A 21226-nucleotide genomic window follows, 5' to 3' on the forward strand; every position below is an offset into this window, starting at 1 on the left:
GCGAAACTGATTTTCTCTACGAACAACTAACCAACTCTGTCTTTTATGTAGGCTAAATTGACTAATTAAAAGTGACTTGGCTTGAGTGTCTGTGAAGCTTGCTCGGTAGTTATTAGGCGACCAAACACTTTGTACCGAGGTAAAACTAATGTTATATTGGATATTCGGTTTTCTCTCGTCATGACCGTCATTTATTTATTTTATATGATATGACTTTACTCGCAATAAAAACTGTCGGTGGGAACGTGGTTACTGTCCCGACTTACTTTTGGAGCTCACTGTATATCATCTTTATAGTCAGGGCATGTTTGGTTGTATATCGTTGAGTTTAGTCGGCTATTACTGGTAGTTAATTACGCTAATGTTGCCTGACTACTTTGCCAGGTGATCTGAGCCGTGCAGAGTTAATGATGATGACCATTGCTGATGTCATCAATCAGCTGGTCGAGGCGCATGAAGAGGGAAAAGACATCAACCTCAACAAGTAAGAACCTAACCTACAGCTTTTCCATGGACTGCCACCTACCTGCCACCCAGCAGGTAGCCTAGTGGTTAGAGGGGGGAGGCAGAGTGTTGGGCCAGTAACCAAAAGGTTGCTAGATCGAATCCCCGAGCTGACGAGGTACAAATCTGTCGTTCTGCCCCTGAACAAGGCAGTTAACCCGCTGTTCCTAGGCCGTCATTGTAAATAAGAATTTGTTCTTAACTGACTTGTCTGGTTAAATTTAAAGGTTAAATAAAAAAAAGTAAAGCCCTTGGGGAAGTGGACACACCAAGTAAACAAAGCATTATTTCTTGCCAGAAACCTGTCATGTTCTCAAACGTACCTGGCTGCAACCATCATTTGGGAAACGTTGTGCTGTGTGGAATGATAATCTAAGCCACATATGTCAGAGTCAAGGCCCGCGGGCCACATCCGGCCCGCGAGAAGGTTTTTTACGGCCCCTGGGATGATCTTGATTTATTATTAGAACCGGCCCGCAGACCGCAGCAAGCCGGCAGCCCGCAGATCTTTTACACGCACCAATACTACATTTCCCACAATGCAACGGTGACGCACCGAGCAGTAGGCTGCTTCATTTCAATATTTATTGGCACAGCAGTCGTCAGCATCACAGTAAAATTAACTTTCAGATACCCATCAAAAATGGCAAAACGGAAGGTGGACACTGAGAACCGGGGGTTTCAAACAAGGTGGGAGTCGGAGTATATGTTCACGGAGGTAGCTGGAAAACCTGTGTGTCTTCTGTGTGGAGAAAGTGTGGCGGTACTGAAAGAGTATAATCTGAGACGACATTATGAAACGAAACACGCGGACAAAAACAAGAATATGGACATGGAACAAAGGCTACAAAAGGCTAGATTTTTGCACTTTATTTTATTGTATTTCAATCCAATTATATTTTAAAAATATTTCAGTTGAGTGGATGATAGAAAATTGCTATTATTGTTTTTTTCTTTGAAGTAAATTTAGCCCACTTTTGCTAAAATAGAAAATATAGGCTACTGATGGTGCCTTGAATACCGGTTTCTTTCATTTAATGTTCATGTTATGGGGATTTTTATATAAAGGAAATTTGTCTTTTGTGTCTGTTGAAAATTAAAGATTACTGACAGAGCCATAAGAAAATATTGCTTTATTTATCTGATCATATTGGAATATATTTGTTAGGTTTTCAGTAGGTTCAATTAGGTTCACTAGACTATATGCGTCATTTAAAAATTTTTCAATGAACATTCGAACAGTCCGGCCCTCGGCTTGTAGCTAAATTTTTTATTTGGCCCTCCGTCCATTTGACTTTGACACCCCTGATCTAAGCCAATGGAACAAAATAGGGATGAACCTACCAGAATTTCTCCAATATAAACTTTTTTCAGTTCAGTTTGCTATGGTTTACTACGCAGTGCACGAATGAATACACCCCTGAATGGACTAATCTCTCTAACACTCTTTTACATGTTGTCATCAGGGTGAAGACGAAGTGCTCTGCTAAATATGGTCTTTCAGCTCAGCCCAGGCTAGTAGACATCATAGCTGCTGTTCCACCCCACTACCGCCGTGCCCTGGTGCCCAAACTCAAGGCCAAGCCTATCCGCACTGCCAGCGGGGTACGTACGTGTGTGTTTAAGTGTCTCTGTCGGCTTCTTTCTACGGACAAGCAATAGAAATGACCATTTCATTTCTGACAAGACACGTGTGCTTGTTTCTCTTTGTTCAGATTGCAGTAGTTGCTGTGATGTGCAAACCCCATCGCTGCCCTCACATCAGCTTCACTGGAAACATCTGTGTGTGAGTGCATAGTAACAGATCATCTGTGTGTGAGTGACTGCATAGTAACAGATCATCATCTGTGTGTGAGTGACTGCATAGTAACAGATCATCATCCGTGAGTGACTGCATAGTAACAGATCATCATCCGTGAGTGACTGCATAGTAACAGATCATCCGTGAGTGACTGCATAGTAACAGATCATCTGTGTGTGAGTGCATAGTAACAGATCATCCGTGAGTGACTGCATAGTAACAGATCATCTGTGAGTGACTGCATAGTAACAGATCATCTGTGTGTGAGTGCATAGTAACAGATCATCTGTGTGTGACTGCATAGTAACAGATCATCTGTGTGAGTGACTGCATAGTAACAGATCATCTGTGTGTGGGTGACTGCATAGTAACAGAGCATCTGTGTGTGGGTGACTGCATAGTAACAGCATCTGTATGTGTGTGACTGCATAGTAACAGATCATCTGTGTGTGAGTGACTGCATAGTAACAGATCATCTGTGTGTGAGTGACTGCATAGTAACAGATCATCTGTGTGTGAGTGACTGCATAGTAACATATCATCTGTGTGTGAGTGACTACATAGTAACAGATCAGACAGTAAAACTAGGAGAATTCTGACCATAATGTTGTATTGACTATAAAGAGGAACCGTTATGTTTCTGCTACGACAGATACTGTCCAGGTGGGCCAGACTCGGACTTTGAATACTCCACGCAGTCTTACACTGGCTATGAGGTAAATCAACACTATTCCTGTAGTCCAGAACCTCCAACATCTCTCTGTGTTGTCTAAAAGTCTAGTATTCTTTCTCTCTGTCAGCCGACGTCTATGAGAGCCATCAGAGCACGTTACGATCCCTATCTGCAGACCAGGCATCGAGTGGAACAGGTCAGTGACACGCAGTGCAGTAACCCACTATCTTTTTTTACCTATGATAATAAAATAAGATATGATGATGATAATAATTCACATTAGAAATGCGGGGAACTTGCGTCATTCACCACTGCACTACATGTGTAGCAAAGTAAACAACTTTTGTCTCTGCCCTTGTTCTGAGAGGAGGCCTATACTACAACACTGAACATGTGTTTTCCTGTCCAGTTGAAGCAGCTGGGCCACAGTGTGGACAAGGTGGAGTTTATAGTGATGGGAGGAACCTTCATGGCCCTGGCTGAGGAGTACAGAGACTACTTCATCAGGAACCTCCACGACGCCCTGTCGGGACACACCTCTAACAATGTAGCTGAGGCCGTCAGGTAATATTACTACCCCCCCCCCCCCCCTAATTAACCCGGTCAGGACACACCTCTAACAACGTAGCTGAGGCCGTCAGGTAATATTACTACCCCCCCCCCCCCTAATTAACCCGGTCAGGACACACCTCTAACAACGTAGCTGAGGCCGTCAGGTAATATTACTACCCCCCCCCTCCTAATTAACCCTGTCAGGACACACCTCTAACAACGTAGCTGAGGCCGTCAGGTAATATTACTACCCCCCCCCCCCCCACCCTAATTAACCCTGTCAGGACACACCTCTAACAACGTAGCTGAGGCCGTCAGGTAATATTACTACCCCCCCCCCCCACCCTAATTAACCCTGTCAGGACACACCTCTAACAACGTAGCTGAGGCCGTCAGGTAATATTACTACCCCCCCCCCCCCCTAATTAACCCGGTCAGGACACACCTCTAACAACGTAGCTGAGGCCGTCAGGTAATATTACTACCCCCCCCCCCTAATTAACCCGGTCAGGACACACCTCTAACAACATAGCTGAGGCCGTCAGGTAATATTACTACCCCCCCCCTAATTAACCCTGTCAGGACACACCTCTAACAACGTAGCTGAGGCCGTCAGGTAATATTACTACCCCCCCCCCCCCCCCCTAATTAACCCTGTCAGGACACACCTCTAACAACGTAGCTGAGGCCGTCAGGTAATATTACTACCCCCCCCCCCCCCCTAATTAACCCGGTCAGGACACACCTCTAACAACGTAGCTGAGGCCGTCAGGTAATATTACTACCCCCCCCCCCCCTAATTAACCCGGTCAGGACACACCTCTAACAACGTAGCTGAGGCCGTCAGGTAATATTACTACCCCCCCCCTCCTAATTAACCCTGTCAGGACACACCTCTAACAACGTAGCTGAGGCCGTCAGGTAATATTACTACCCCCCCCCCCCCCACCCTAATTAACCCTGTCAGGACACACCTCTAACAACGTAGCTGAGGCCGTCAGGTAATATTACTACCCCCCCCCCCCACCCTAATTAACCCTGTCAGGACACACCTCTAACAACGTAGCTGAGGCCGTCAGGTAATATTACTACCCCCCCCCCCCCCCCTAATTAACCCGGTCAGGACACATCTCTAACAACGTAGCTGAGGCCGTCAGGTAATATTACTACCCCCCCCCCCCCCAATTAACCCGGTCAGGACACACCTCTAACAACGTAGCTGAGGCCGTCAGGTAATATTACTACCCCCCCCCCCTAATTAACCCGGTCAGGACACACCTCTAACAACATAGCTGAGGCCGTCAGGTAATATTACTACCCCCCCCCTAATTAACCCTGTCAGGACACACCTCTAACAACGTAGCTGAGGCCGTCAGGTAATATTACTACCCCCCCCCTAATTAACCCTGTCAGGACACACCTCTAACAACGTAGCTGAGGCCGTCAGGTAATATTACTACCCCCCCCCTAATTAACCCGGTCAGGACACACCTCTAACAACGTAGCTGAGGCCGTCAGGTAATATTACTACCCCCCTGTTAGTGGAATTAAATAATTCCTACAATATACTCATTAATTAAATTCAATCTGTCTATTTATAAGAATTTGTAAGATACTTATTAACATAAAATAGACAGGATACAGTCTTATCAAAATTAGATAATAGAGTTTATTCTCGGAGCAAGCTCCCATTTGATCATAAACACAGGTTTATATACAAGATATGACGTCATAGATTACAGAATTAAGTCTCATTGTCCTGACAAATAGAAAACAGGTTCAAAAGTTCATTCTAACCTCACAGGGCACTCACATGAAACACCATATAATCATTTATCCTGAAGGCTCACTATAATTGATTACCACTTTAGCAGACAACTCAAGATAATGGAAAACCTAAAAAGTTATCTAAACACCTCAGGGCTAAGTTGGGTCAGTTCAACCATAGTTTACCCTTTCTGCTTATTTTATGACCCACAACACAAATCTCTTTTCACCAGGCATGCAGAGTTCAATTAGTTATAGTTTTATCTAAAGCTAGAATTTGTTTTAACTATTTATTAACAAAATTCCTAACAATCCACCCTAAATAACAAAACAATTCATAGCTACATATCAAATATCATATAGAAACATAAATGTTTATACAAGAATAAAACCACATCAATACATGTATTTACACTCCATCAACATCAATGACTGTTCTAACCTACATCAGAATTATTACACTTCTATTAGGATTTTCGTTACAATCTTCATTAAAGAAACAGTTTATACATTGAAACATGTAACCGTCTAAATTCTCTAAACGTCAAATACAGTCTCGTCCAATCTCGGTTCCTCATAATTAAAAGATCCGGAATCGTTCTCCACTAGATCCGGCCCCATACATTCATCCTTCCACTTGTCAGAGCTTAGAATTGATCCGTACTTCATCATCTGTTGTGTCATTGATTTCTCCAAAATCCTAGAAATGAGAACTTTCACACACGGAATCAAACCACATCCACACAAAACTAACACAGTCACACAGGTGAAGGTAGCCCATAACACAGTAATCATGAAATTTTTCCATTTCCCAAACATACTGTCAAACCAATTAGTCAGAAAAGTATCCACCCCTGAGGTCACTGCCAACTCGTGAGCTAGGGTGGTTAAACCTCCAAGGCCTTGGTCACTGATCCATCTGGAGCTGTGTTACTTGGGATAAACGTACAGCACATCGACCCGAATAACACACAAACCCCACCCTTTTCTGCCAATAACATATCTATCTCGATTCTATTCTATTCTGCCAAGCCATTCATTACATCTCTGGTATAATTGATCTAGTCCACATTCTTATTGAGAGTGGACCACTAGAAAATACTTGACTCTAATCCTGCTAAGATCTAATTCCTCGCTTTGAATTGGATCTGAGTAAGGGTAAAGAGCATGCCTAACTGCACTAGTGCATAACTACCATTCCAATTGGTAGGCAGGTTAGGTCACAGCTTCATACCTCCACACTCTAAACCTTTTCATCTGCCAGTCAGGTCCCTCATTGTCTTCTCGGTTGTAACATACTCAGTCCTATTGCATGTACTGACTCCCCCTACTTCCCATCCGTGTGTTATGTAGCGATCCATAAAATCCTGTCACTGTGAAAGAGAAAATCTGGATGTAATCGGCACCTGGAGACACATATCACAGATCAATGCAACTGTCATAGTTCAACTTCCTGCCCTCTTGAACCGCTTTATCATACAGGCCATTTCATGGGTGTAGCAATTCCATCAAATGGAAAGGAAATGGTTATGAACTGAGGTTTTGCTGAGGCATGCCTAACCATAGGTTAGAATCCCATAACAGTTTCCACCTCAATCACTTCCTTAAAATCTTTCATCTGAACCATCCACATCGGCCTTGGCTCTGGACAACTCTACGGTCAGTATCTGCTTTGTCTGGGGCTCTGCTTGTATTCTGGCTGACTATCATCTGCTCTAACTTCTCGTACTCGGAATGGTACTAGGTTGTCAACTGAAACCCTTACTTTCACTACTCTCCATCTTCTCCATACTGGGTATGTAGATTTATGTAGCCCTCTCTCATGATGTGAGCTATAACCTGTTTCCATGAACTACACAGGGACTTTCATAGATGTCTTCCACAATGGCTGCTCTTAGTCCTAAACTTCCAAGGAGTCAGAGGCCCCATTTGGTCTACATAGAACTCTACTGAGACTTCCTTCCCAATCCCACTCTCACTTCCTGTTTATCCAGATCAAGTGATCTCTTATGCTTGGTTAATACAAAATCCTCTCTAACTATGGGTCAATATTACCCTCTGGCCTTCTTGGGGTTCATGGTGTATCAGGAATATGGCTCCCACAACCAGACAGCTCAGGATGGACCGCCCACCTATAAAGCCCCACCCTCTCCCAGAGAAAACATCATCAGCAAGAAGCCAGACACACCTTCACTTCTATGAACAAACACAGGAATGGAATGACGGGAAAAGGAAATCTTCATCCGAGAGATGGCCCCCGGAATTCTGTTAATTCCAGTTCTCCTCTCGGACACTGTGCTTGTTCGACAGTGTCAATGTGTCTTACCCTCCCGCAGTGTGATATGAATCCGGGTAGCTCTTTCAGCTAGCTGTTACCAGGAGTCTTGGTATGGTCCCCCCAACAGGCCTCAGGGACTAGATTGAGTGACTTCACCTGTAATTCACCTGTAGTGCATAAAATCTTGGACATACAGGTTTGGTTAAACAAACAACCTTTTCATGTAATTAACAATACTTCTTTCTATTTCTATATCTGCTTATTTAGCTAGATTTTTTTATTTATTAGTTTATCATCCAATAGGCCACATCCTATCCTAGACCACAACTTACCCATCCCCCCTTTGTTACCTGGCTCTGCCAGGTAACAACCTTGCCTAACCTAACCAATGACTTAGGTAAAATTAGTGTAAATTATCCTTATGTCTGACATTATCATGTAGGAACGCCCCTTTCATTCGCCGCATGTCCAATTCTCCCTTGGGTGTCCATTCATATCTATCCTTTTCTAATTCTCTGTCAAGTGACTTATATACTTTAAAAAGTATCTGTGCTGCTTATATATGTTCTTAAATATATATATATATATATATATATGTTCTTAAATATATATATATTTATTGATTTAAACCGTATCCCTCTTCTCACCTATCTTATTTCACAGCCTACCTTGCTCATGTCCTGGTCCCCCCTCTCCACTCTGCTCTCAAACCTTCAAGATCTCAACAGTGCGTGGCGGACCCCTCTGTATGCCTTTTTCTCATAATAGTCAATAACAACTATGTGTTTCATCCAAATATTAACTAAGTGTCTCACTGTTTTGGCTTTATCTAAAATCATGGATTTAAAAAAAAAAACATGTCTTATAGTGTCAATCTCTAAAATCCTTACATAACCTTAATCAACCTATCAATAATCCCAAATCATCACACATGTCATATACCCCTGTCAATTTTAATACTATTTAAATAAAAAATTTCTAATGGCCAAAACAAATGGTAACCATATCAAATCCTTTCTTTACTAATAAGCTCTCTCCCCCAGGAGTCCACTGTTTTTTTATTAAATAATAATATTGGTTAAACTTAAACTCAGTCTCATAAATAATTAATATATGTTTTACAGTGTGGATACCTTATCCACAGTAAATTACCACTCCGAAGAACTAAAACTTATTTCTTCTCATAAATAATTTTAATGCTTATGTATTTTCCTGCCCTATTGGCTTAAAATATCTCCTGTCCCAACCTCAATGTATCATATCTTCCCTCATTTATTATTGATGACAAAGGGAAATTTTCCTGTTGTAAAACCAAATCAATAATAGTCAATTAATTTACCTCAACTAGTATCCCAAATGACCACAAATGCATTATCTTCATGGCCCTCCCCTGAAGCTGATCAGACTTCAAGAGACAGCCATGATAAAGGTCAAAGGTTATACCACCCCTGTATAGTCATGTTCCTAGACATTTTAAAGAACCCTTTATCCTTAAAATCTAAAAAATTCACTTGTGTAATTAAAACTCAGAAAATAAAAACTCATAAAACTCCATATGTGAGCATGCCCCTTTAAAATACCTTTGCACTAAAACAAATAGTCCTAACAAATGTTTTATGTGTGTATATTTGCAAACCTTAATGAAAAAACAAAAACCTTTCAGGCCCTTTCCAATTTGGTCGTTTATGGCCTCAATCTCACTCCTCAATCTCAAGATAATAGTCCCAGGCAACATCCAAGGAGACAATAAAACTCGCACTCTCCCAGGAAAAACACAAAGCGCCTAACTAGCATTCACTGTGCTACATCGATTCAGAAACTCAAAAGTGAACCATTAACCAAACCTAATGATAATTTCCAATTTTCTTTGCTCTTCACACTTATGAAATGTATCCTATTTCTTTAAAAATAACACACGCAGCGCCAAAATTATAACATATGTCAGTCAATCTATAAGAATGAAAACATTTCGGTAATCACTTTCTATCGCCATTATCTCTCCGCTATGGTTTAGAATTTCTTTAATTTAGGCAACTGTCTCTTCCTTGATTCAGCATTTTAATTACGACTATATTCCCAATACATTATTCAAACATATAATTTAGGCAACAGACATCGTCTTGCATCGAAATTCGCTTCGTTATTATTTTAAGTGGAACGAATTAATCTATTAATTTAACCTATACAATCTATTAAAACGTTCAGTTTATATCTTATACAAACACTAGCAACTATAACTTACTAGGCAAAACATACAAATAGTTTAATTAGAATCAAAAACTCTGATTCTAGTCAAAGCATTTACCGGGAACCGAACCCGAGACTCTCGCGTTCCAGGTGAGAATTCTACCACTGATCCACCAAAGCCATGTAAATAACAAAACATTATCCGTATTTAAACCCACTTTACATTTATCTGTATTCTTGGTGACAACACAGAGACTACAAAAATAGCCCTAATTTAAAAGCTACAAGCCTTATTCCGGCTATATTTCCCCCATGCCAAATTAATAGATTAGCAGTCAAACAATAAAATCAACATTTATAGACTAGGAAACAGATCTCGTGCCTTTTAATAAATGTAGATTATGTTTACTCATGTAACATATTTCTTCCAGCACCGCCATCAAGAACTCAACTCTTTTTCTCCCGATAGCCGCGCCTTACCTTTCCCTTAGTTAAATTACAATCTCGGTGATTGTGTCCAATCCTGTCACGATGTTTGCAGGGAGTGTTACACTCCCGGGCGAAATGTCCAGTTTCATTACAATTAAAACATTTTCTCTTTTTCTTTTGACTCGCATTTCCCACTTTTCTCGACTTATTTTCTTTCTCCACACCGACTATTCCCCCTTCGGCTTCAGCAGACTCCACAATTTTGGGTGGTGGTTGTGGTTGTACCGTTATCTCCTGCAGCCGTATTCTCACCACTACTATCTCATCAACAGTATTACCTCTGTATATCTGGTCTACTAGAGAAGGACATAGTATTTGACTCCCACCCCCGCCCATTCGGCTAACTTTTTCATCCATGGGAGCGGAGTGCAGCGTATCTTTGGCTCTCTTTAAATTTCTTTCTGTTCCATAAAACGCTGGTCTCCCGTTAATACCGGGACCTCCTTGGAGGATTTACTACCCATGTTTGATAAATCCTTGCCTTTACTAGTATTTATGGTATTATCACCTATCTATGTCTTTCTATTTATTTATTTATTTCTCTATGTGTGTGTTACCACTTACCTAGTTATAATCTATGTGTATGAATTTATATGATTCTCTTCCCTGGAAACTTTATCTATAGCGTTGTTATTGATCGGACATTAGATCTCACTTTAAACTATCAGTTATTAGCCAGGGGACTTACTTCCCTGGTCAAACTCTGGTTGTATTTATCCAATCTCACTTCGCTATATTAAGTTTCCCTCCCACCCTTTTGGATATTCCCTTTCAGTATTGAATAGGATCAGTTATTCCGTTCGCCTAGGATTACCCTGCCTTCTCACCACCTAATTTATCCTCACCTGTTTTAGGTTAAAACTTCATTTAGGTATGTCTTTTGAATTAATGGCTGTCCTATTTGTACAATACGACCGTCCTATCTAACAACACTTACTATATCCTCCCTAAATAATCCTTACGGTTTGCAAGGCCAGGATCATTTAAGGCCAATATTTTTTTTTCGGTCATGCACCCACCATAGGTCTTTTCGGACCTATAACTCTCTTCCTTGTATTTCGGTCATACAAGTAACCCACAATATGTTTGGAATATCCGAAGCTACTATTATTGATAAATGCTAAACACGTTTAGAATTTAAAATCAAAGATAACTTACATCATACCCCCCACATTCGAGAATAAAGACTATTTACCTTCGTCTTGCAGACTGGGAAAAGCAATGCCGGTTTGTTTCCGTTACCGTCTCTGTCGACCTCAGATATATATATACCGGCCTGTTTCTTAACCTCAATTCAGAGGCCAGGACTTTAAAATAACGTGTCTAGACCCGCCCGTGCACGGTTTTCGGCTAATATCTTCGGATGACAGAGGCAAAGTTTGGAAATCCACTCGAAGGACCAATTGTTAGTGGAATTAAATAATTCCTACAATATACTCATTAATTAAATTCAATCTGTCTATTTATAAGAATTTGTAAGATACTTATTAACATAAAATAGACAGGATACAGTCTTATCAAAATTAGATAATAGAGTTTATTCTCGGAGCAAGCTCCCATTTGATCATAAACACAGGTTTATATACAAGATATGACGTCATAGATTACAGAATTAAGTCTCATTGTCCTGACAAATAGAAAACAGGTTCAAAAGTTCATTCTAACCTCACAGGGCACTCACATGAAACACCATATAATCATTTATCCTGAAGGCTCACTATAATTGATTACCACTTTAGCAGACAACTAAAGATAATGGAAAACCTAAAAAGTTATCTAAACACCTCAGGGCTAAGTTGGGTCAGTTCAACCATAGTTTAACGACCCTTTCTGCTTATTTTATGACCCACAACACAAATCTCTTTTCACCAGGCATGCAGAGTTCAATTAGTTATAGTTTTATCTAAAGCTAGAATTTGTTTTAACTATTTATTAACAAAATTCCTAACACCCCCCCCTAATTAACCCGGTCAGGACACACCTCTAACAACGTAGCTGAGGCCGTCAGGTAATATTACTACCCCCCCCCCCCCTAATTAACCCTGTCAGGACACACCTCTAACAACGTAGCTGAGGCCGTCAGGTAATATTACTACCCCCCCCCCCCCTAATTAACCCTGTCAGGACACACCTCTAACAACGTAGCTGAGGCCGTCAGGTAATATTACTACCCCCCCCCCCCCCCCCCCCCCTAATTAACCCGGTCAGGACACACCTCTAACAACGTAGCTGAGGCCGTCAGGTAATATTACTACCCCCCCCCCCCCCCTAATTAACCCTGTCAGGACACACCTCTAACAACGTAGCTGAGGCCGTCAGGTAATATTACTACCCCCCCCCCCCCCCTAATTAACCCTGTCAGGACACACCTCTAACAACGTAGCTGAGGCCGTCAGGTAATATTACTACCCCCCCCCCCCCCCTAATTAACCCTGTCAGGACACACCTCTAACAACGTAGCTGAGGCCGTCAGGTAATATTACTACCCCCCCCCCCCCCCCTAATTAACCCTGTCAGGACACACCTCTAACAACGTAGCTGAGGCCGTCAGGTAATATTACTACCCCCCCCCCCTAATTAACCCTGTCAGGACACATCTCTAACAACGTAGCTGAGGCCGTCAGGTAATATTACTACCCCCCCCCCCCCCCCCTAATTAACCCTGTCAGGACACACCTCTAACAACGTAGCTGAGGCCGTCAGGTAATATTACTACCCCCCCCCCTAATTAACCCTGTCAGGACACACCTCTAACAACGTAGCTGAGGCCGTCAGGTAATATTACTACCCCCCCCCCCCCTAATTAACCCTGTCAGGACACACCTCTAACAACGTATCTGAGGCCGTCAGGTAATATTACTACCCCCCCCCCCCTAATTAACCCGGTCAGGACACACCTCTAACAACGTAGCTGAGGCCGTCAGGTAATATTACTACCCCCCCCCCCCCCCCCTAATTAACCTGGTCAGGACACACCTCTAACAACGTAGCTGAGGCCGTCAGGTAATATTACTACCCCCCCCCCCCCTAATTAACCCGGTCAGGACACATCTCTAACAACGTAGCTGAGGCCGTCAGGTAATATTACTACCCCCCCCCCCCCCCCCCCCCTAATTAACCCGGTCAGGACACATCTCTAACAACGTAGCTGAGGCCGTCAGGTAATATTACTACCCCCCCCCCCCCCCCTAATTAACCCTGTCAGGACACACCTCTAACAACGTAGCTGAGGCCGTCAGGTAATATTACTACCCCCCCCCCCCCCCCCTTAATTAACCCTGTCAGGACACACCTCTAACAACGTAGCTGAGGCCGTCAGGTAATATTACTACCCCCCCCCCCTAATTAACCCTGTCAGGACACACCTCTAACAATGTAGCTGAGGCCGTCAGGTAATATTACTACCCCCCCCCCCTAATTAACCCTGTCAGGACACACCTCTAACAACGTAGCTGAGGCCGTCAGGTAATATTACTACCCCCCCCCCCTAATTAACCCTGTCAGGACACACCTCTAACAACGTAGCTGAGGCCGTCAGGTAATATTACTACCCCCCCCCCCCCCCCCTAATTAACCCTGTCAGGAAACACCTCTAACAACGTAGCTGAGGCCGTCAGGTAATATTACTACCCCCCCCCCCCCCCCTAATTAACCCTGTCAGGACACGCCTCTAACAACGTAGCTGAGGCCGTCAGGTAATATTACTACCCCCCCCCCCCTAATTAACCCTGTCAGGACACACCTCTAACAACGTAGCTGAGGCCGTCAGGTAATATTACTACCCCCCCCCCCCCCTAATTAACCCTGTCAGGACACACCTCTAACAACGTAGCTGAGGCCGTCAGGTAATATTACTACCCCCCCCCCCCCCCCCTAATTAACCCTGTCAGGACACACCTCTAACAACGTAGCTGAGGCCGTCAGGTAATATTACTACTCCCCCCCCCTAATTAACCCTGTCAGGACACACCTCTAACAACGTAGCTGAGGCTGTCAGGTAATATTACTACCCCCCCCCCCCACCCTAATTAACCCTGTCAGGACACACCTCTAACAACGTAGCTGAGGCCGTCAGGTAATATTACTACCCCCCCCCCCCCTAATTAACCCTGTCAGGACACACCTCTAACAACGTAGCTGAGGCCGTCAGGTAATATTACTACCCCCCCCCCCCCCTAATTAACCCGGTCAGGACACATCTCTAACAACGTAGCTGAGGCCGTCAGGTAATATTACTACCCCCCCCCCCCCCCCCTAATTAACCTGGTCAGGACACACCTCTAACAACGTAGCTGAGGCCGTCAGGTAATATTACTACCCCCCCCCCCCCCCCCACCCTAATTAACCCTGTCAGGACACACCTCTAACAACGTAGCTGAGGCCGTCAGGTAATATTACTACCCCCCCCCCCCCCCTAATTAACCCGGTCAGGACACACCTCTAACAACGTAGCTGAGGCCGTCAGGTAATATTACTACCCCCCCCCCCCCCCCCCCCCCTAATTAACCCGGTCAGGACACACCTCTAACAACGTAGCTGAGGCCGTCAGGTAATATTACTACCCCCCCCCCCCCTAATTAACCCTGTCAGGACACACCTCTAACAACCTAGCTGAGGCCGTCAGGTAATATTACTACCCCCCCCCCCCCCCCCTAATTAACCCGGTCAGGACACACCTCTAACAACGTAGCTGAGGCCGTCAGGTAATATTACTACCCCCCCCCCCCCCCTAATTAACCCTGTCAGGACACACCTCTAACAACGTAGCTGAGGCCGTCAGGTAATATTACTACCCCCCCCCCCCCCCCTAATTAACCCTGTCAGGACACACCTCTAACAACGTAGCTGAGGCCGTCAGGTAATATTACTACCCCCCCCCCCTAATTAACCCTGTCAGGACACACCTCTAACAACGTAGCTGAGGCCGTCAGGTAATATTACTACCCCCCCCCCCCCCCCCTAATTAACCCTGTCAGGACACATCTCTAACAACGTAGCTGAGGCCGTCAGGTAATATTACTACCCCCCCCCCCCCCCTAATTAACCCTGTCAGGACACACCTCTAACAACGTAGCTGAGGCCGTCAGGTAATATTACTACCCCCCCCCCCCTAATTAACCCTGTCAGGACACACCTCTAACAACGTAGCTGAGGCCGTCAGGTAATATTACTACCCCCCCCTAATTAACCCTGTCAGGACACACCTCTAACAACGTAGCTGAGGCCGTCAGGTAATATTACTACTCCCCCCCCCCCCCCCCCCCTAATTAACCCTGTCAGGACACACCTCTAACAACGTAGCTGAGGCCGTCAGGTAATATTACTACCCCCCCCCCCCCCTAATTAACCCTGTCAGGACACACCTCTAACAACGTAGCTGAGGCCGTCAGGTAATATTACTACCCCCCCCCCCCCCCTAATTAACCCTGTCAGGACACACCTCTAACAACGTAGCTGAGGCCGTCAGGTAATATTACTACCCCCCCCCCCCCTAATTAACCCGGTCAGGACACACCTCTAACAACGTAGCTGAGGCTGTCAGGTAATATTACTACCCCCCCCCCCCCCCTAATTAACCCTGTCAGGACACACCTCTAACAACGTAGCTGAGGCCGTCAGGTAATATTACTACCCCCCCCCCCTAATTAACCCTGTCAGGACACACCTCTAACAACGTAGCTGAGGCCGTCAGGTAATATTACTACCCCCCCCCCCCTAATTAACCCTGTCAGGACACACCTCTAACAATGTAGCTGAGGCCGTCAGGTAATATTACTACCCCCCCCCCCCCCCCCCCCCTAATTAACCCTGTCAGGACACACCTCTAACAACGTAGCTGAGGCCGTCAGGTAATATTACTACCCCCCCCCCCCCTAATTAACCCTGTCAGGACACACCTCTAACAACGTAGCTGAGGCCGTCAGGTAATATTACTACCCCCCCCCCCCCCCCTAATTAACCCTGTCAGGACACACCTCTAACAACGTAGCTGAGGCCGTCAGGTAATATTACTACCCCCCCCCCCCCCCCCCCCTAATTAACCCTGTCAGGACACACCTCTAACAACGTAGCTGAGGCCGTCAGGTAATATTACTACCCCCCCCCCCCCCCCTAATTAACCCTGTCAGGACACACCTCTAACAACGTAGCTGAGGCAGTCAGGTAATATTACTACCCCCCCCCCCCTAATTAACCCTGTCAGGACACACCTCTAACAACGTAGCTGAGGCCGTCAGGTAATATTACTACCCCCCCCCCCCCCCCCCCTAATTAACCCTGTCAGGACACATCTCTAACAACGTAGCTGAGGCCGTCAGGTAATATTACTACCCCCCCCCCCCCCCCCTAATTAACCCTGTCAGGACACACCTCTAACAACGTAGCTGAGGCCGTCAGGTAATATTACTACCCCCCCCCCCCCCCCCCCCCCTAATTAACCCTGTCAGGACACATCTCTAACAACGTAGCTGAGGCCGTCAGGTAATATTACTACCCCCCCCCCCCTAATTAACCCTGTCAGGACACACCTCTAACAACGTAGCTGAGGCCGTCAGGTAATATTACTACCCCCCCCCCCCCCAGGGCACCCTATTCCCTTTATAGTGCACTGCTTTTAACCAGGGCCCGTAGTGCTCTAGTAAAAAGCAGTGCACTATATAGGACATAAGCTGCCATTTTGGACTAACCCTCTACTACCGATGGCCCTTTTTAGATGAGTGTTTCTCAATCTGTTTTATAACAGGGACTGTGTGCCAGTCTGTTTTTTGCTAAAATGCCAGCAAGTCCTTGTCACTCATTGGATTGAGAGATGGAGTTGGTAGGAGCAGAAAGATATCTGAAACCAGGCTAGGACTGGCAAACAATGTTTTTTATCCTCCTGGGGTGCTGCTTCCATCAACTAGCTAAACCTTTACCCTAACCCCGTCAGGATCCTACCATATCACTAACCCCGTCAGGATCCTACCATATCTCTCCTGTTGTATCACTAACCCGTCAGGATCCTACCATATCACTAACCCCGTCAGGATCCTACCATATCACTAACCCCGTCAGGATCCTACCATATCACTAACCCCGTCAGGATCCTACCATATCACTAGCCCCGTCAGGATCCTACCATATCACTAGCCCCGTCAGGATCCTACCATATCACTAGCCCCGTCAGGATCCTACCATATCACTAGCCCCGTCAGGATCCTACCATATCACTAGCCCCGTCAGGATCCTACCATATCACTAACCCCGTCAGGATCCTACCATATCACTAGCCCCGTCAGGATCCTACCATATCACTAACCCCGTCAGGATCCTACCATATCACTAGCCCCGTCAGGATCCTACCATATCACTAACCCCGTCAGGATCCTACCATATCCCTAACCCCGTCAGGATCCTACCATATCCCTAACCCCGTCAGGATCCTACCATATCCCTAACCCCGTCAGGATCCTACCATATCCCTAACCCCGTCAGGATCCTACCATATCCCTAACCCCGTCAGGATCCTACCATATCCCTAACCCCGTCAGGATCCTACCATATCCCTAACCCCGTCAGGATCCTACCATATCCCTAACCCCGTCAGGATCCTACCATATCCCTAACCCCGTCAGGATCCTACCATATCCCTAACCCCGTCAGGATCCTACCATATCCCTAACCCCGTCAGGATCCTACCATATCCCTAACCCCGTCAGGATCCTACCATATCACTAACCCCGTCAGGATCCTACCATATCACTAGCCCCGTCAGGATCCTACCATATCCCTAACCCCGTCAGGATCCTACCATATCTCTCCTGTTGTAATTGGAATTAAAACCTACTGGACAGTAGTTCTCCAGGAACAGGGTTGGAATTAAAACCTACTGGACAGTAGTTCTCCAGGAACAGGGTTGGAATTAAAACCTACTGGACGGTAGTTCTCCAGGAACAGGGTTGGAGAGCCCTGAACTAGACCCGACCAAATATCTCTTATTATTTTTGGAGGTGTTTTTTTGCTCCCTCTGGTTGTGAAATGGTTCCTGTCTGAAGGAGTGTGATGGGTAGTTTGTTCCACGAGATGGCAATGTTCTCTGTGTCTTGAGATCTAGCAAATGCTGTTGACCAGGGGACGGGCAACTTTGATTGGGGTTTGGGGCCACAAAAAAGTCTGAACTCCTCATGATGGACCGTAGCTGCTTGCAATTCTACACATTTTGCCATGGAGAGGAAAAAGTGCTGTTTTTAATATATCTATGTGAGACTGACTAACAAAATCAATGGAGGTCACCCGGCCGGTAATTCAACCATGATAACAAGTTTAGTTTGGACACACCTACTCATTCCAGGGTTTTTCTGTATTTTTACTATTTTCTATATTGTAGAATAATAGTGAAGACATCAAAACTATGAAATATAACATGAAATCATGTAGTAACCAAAATAGTCTTAAAACAAATCAATATCTATTTTATATTTGGGATTCTTCAAACTAGCCACCCTTTGTCTTGACAGCTTTGCACACTCTTGGCACTTGGAATTCTCTCAACCAGCTTCATGAGGTAGTCACCTGGAATGCATTAAAATTCTTAAGTTAATTTGTGGAATTTCTTTCCTTCTTAATGCGTTTGAGCCAATCAGTTGTGTTGTGACAAGGTAGGGGTGGCATACAGAAGATAGCCCTATTTGGTAAAAGACCAAGTCCATATTATGGCTCTCATGAGGACCGCCACAGGAATGGAAGACCCAGTTACCGCTGCTGCAGAGGATAAGTTCATTAGAGTTACCAGCCTCAGAAAATACAGACCAAATATATATGCTTCACAGAGTTCAAGTAACAGACACATCTCAACATCAACTGTTCAGAGGAGACTGGGTGAATCAGGCTTTCATGTTTGAATTGCTGCAAAGAAACCACTACTAAAGGACATCATAAGAAGAAGAGACTTGCTTGGGCCAAGAAACACGAGCAATGGACATTAGACAGGTGAAAATCTGTCCTTTGGTTTGATGAGTCCTAATTGGAGATTTTTAGTTCCAACCGCCGTGTCTTTGTGAGACGCAGAGTAGATGAACGGATGATTTTGTTACACACTATTTGGGGTTACTACATGGTACCATATATGTTATTTCATAGTTTTGATGTCTTCACTATTATCCTACAATATAAAGAAAAACCCTTGAATGAGTAGATGTGTCCAAACTTTTGACTGCTACTGTAGCTGGCTGCTAAACTAACTTGGCAATCTAAACATTGTTAGCTGACATCGGCTAATTGACTATCAGTAACTGACATGACAAGAGGATCACTGCGGATGCACAACCAAATGTTGAAATTGCACCTTGTGTATTCTACCTCTCAACAATAAGTTGATACCCTGACTGAGTTATTAAAAAGGGGACGGGGGGATTGATCTGAGGGCCTTCCAGTTGTCCATCCCTGCTATAGGCATTTTCTCAGCAAAAAACAAAATCCTTATTCCTTATTAACCCATATGACAAATTAAGACTTGGAAGAAGGGCACATTTGACTTGATATTTGTTTAGTTGTTATGATGAGAGGATTGGAAAGTGTCCCATCTTTGGGAGTTACAACATGACTCATGCTTTGGTCCTTCATTGCAGTAGGAGGGAGAACCATTTGTGACTTTTGGGAGATGAATATAAAATGGAGGAATGTGATAAAGGAGTGGGGGAATGGAGGGCTTGTTAGTCAGGGTATTTACTCCCTACTGGCTGAGGTGTGTGTGTGTGTGTGTGTGTGTTCTCCTGTATTGCTCATCCAGTGGCGTTATCAGCATGTTCGTTAAGACACGATTACAGGAATTGTTACGGCAGCTAATCAGGCTGAGACGTGGGAGGCCCTTATCTCTGCCGTGTGTGTGTGTGTGTAAGCTTGTCTGCCTGTGGCAATCACGCTTCTCCGAGTCCCACTATGCCTCCGTTCGTTTGATGAGAAAAGCCTCTGCATGTGACCTGCAGATAACCATCCAGATAATAGCGTTTTTATTGACAATCTGATGTGTTCTCTGGGGCAGTAACTCCTGTGATTTGTCTTAAATCAGTCGTCAGACTGTTAGAATGGACATTATGTTCCCAGTAATAGTTTGTAGGAATATGAGCTGAAATGATTGGTCTAGATGATGATGATCAAACCTGTCCAAGTGGAGAGAATGACAACCAGACGGATGATGTCTAATCTCAGCTTAATTCAACCTGAATCGGCTCCCCTTGTTCCTACAGTTTTAATACGTCCACAATCGGCTCTCCTTGTTTCAACGGGAAGAAGTTATTCATAGAAAATGTAACCTGTTGTGCCATTTTATGACGTGATTTATTATTGTCTCACATTTTCCTGCCAATGACTTGGAGTGGGGTTGTCCGGGTGGTTGTCCGGGGGGTTGTCCGGGTGGTTGTCCGGGTAGTTGTGCTCTCCTTGCCCCTAATATAATCACAGATCATGTTAAGAGATTAAGATTCCTTTATTGTCCAATTTGTACACACGGCCAAACGGAAATTCGGGTTCCGTTTTATTCCAACCCCCTCTGAAAGATACATACATGCATACGTGTTGGAGCAGGGGGGGGGGGGGGGGGGTGGCTGGAGATATTACCCGTACCCTCGATCTGACCCTATCAGACATAGAAATCTCCTTCTAGTTCTTTGGAATCAGCAGCCTGTTGCTGACAGCTAACTTCTCCGTCTCCTTTCCTGTTTTATAGGTACTCGGAACGCAGTAACACCAAGTGTGTTGGTATCACCATCGAGACGCGTCCTGACTACTGTCTGAAGAGACACCTCAGTGACATGCTGGGGTACGGCTGTACCCGGCTGGAGATAGGGGTTCAGAGCGTCTACGAGGACGTAGCACGGGACACCAACAGGTCAGAGGTCATTAGTGTGTGAGATAAAGGGTTCATAGAGTCTACGAGGACTTTAGTTTGAGACACAAACAGGTCAGAGGGCAGAGGTTAAGGGTCAGGAGGGATTTTGAA

General features: G+C 44.7%; 1 protein-coding gene across 1 annotated transcript in view; it reads left to right on the forward strand.

Moving 5' to 3' along the window:
* LOC120019190 (elongator complex protein 3) overlaps positions 1-21226 on the forward strand; it is a 46677-nt gene that overhangs the window by 273 nt on the left and 25178 nt on the right. Inside the window, exons 2-8 of the mRNA XM_038962501.1 lie at positions 385-484; positions 1971-2109; positions 2220-2290; positions 2958-3021; positions 3106-3174; positions 3388-3542; positions 20954-21115. Coding sequence (XP_038818429.1) covers positions 385-484; positions 1971-2109; positions 2220-2290; positions 2958-3021; positions 3106-3174; positions 3388-3542; positions 20954-21115 — 760 coding nt within the window. The remainder of the gene's footprint in view (positions 1-384; positions 485-1970; positions 2110-2219; positions 2291-2957; positions 3022-3105; positions 3175-3387; positions 3543-20953; positions 21116-21226) is intronic.

The sequence above is a fragment of the Salvelinus namaycush genome, chromosome 24 (assembly GCF_016432855.1).
Source record: "Salvelinus namaycush isolate Seneca chromosome 24, SaNama_1.0, whole genome shotgun sequence".
Classification (NCBI taxonomy): Eukaryota; Metazoa; Chordata; class Actinopteri; order Salmoniformes; family Salmonidae; genus Salvelinus; species Salvelinus namaycush.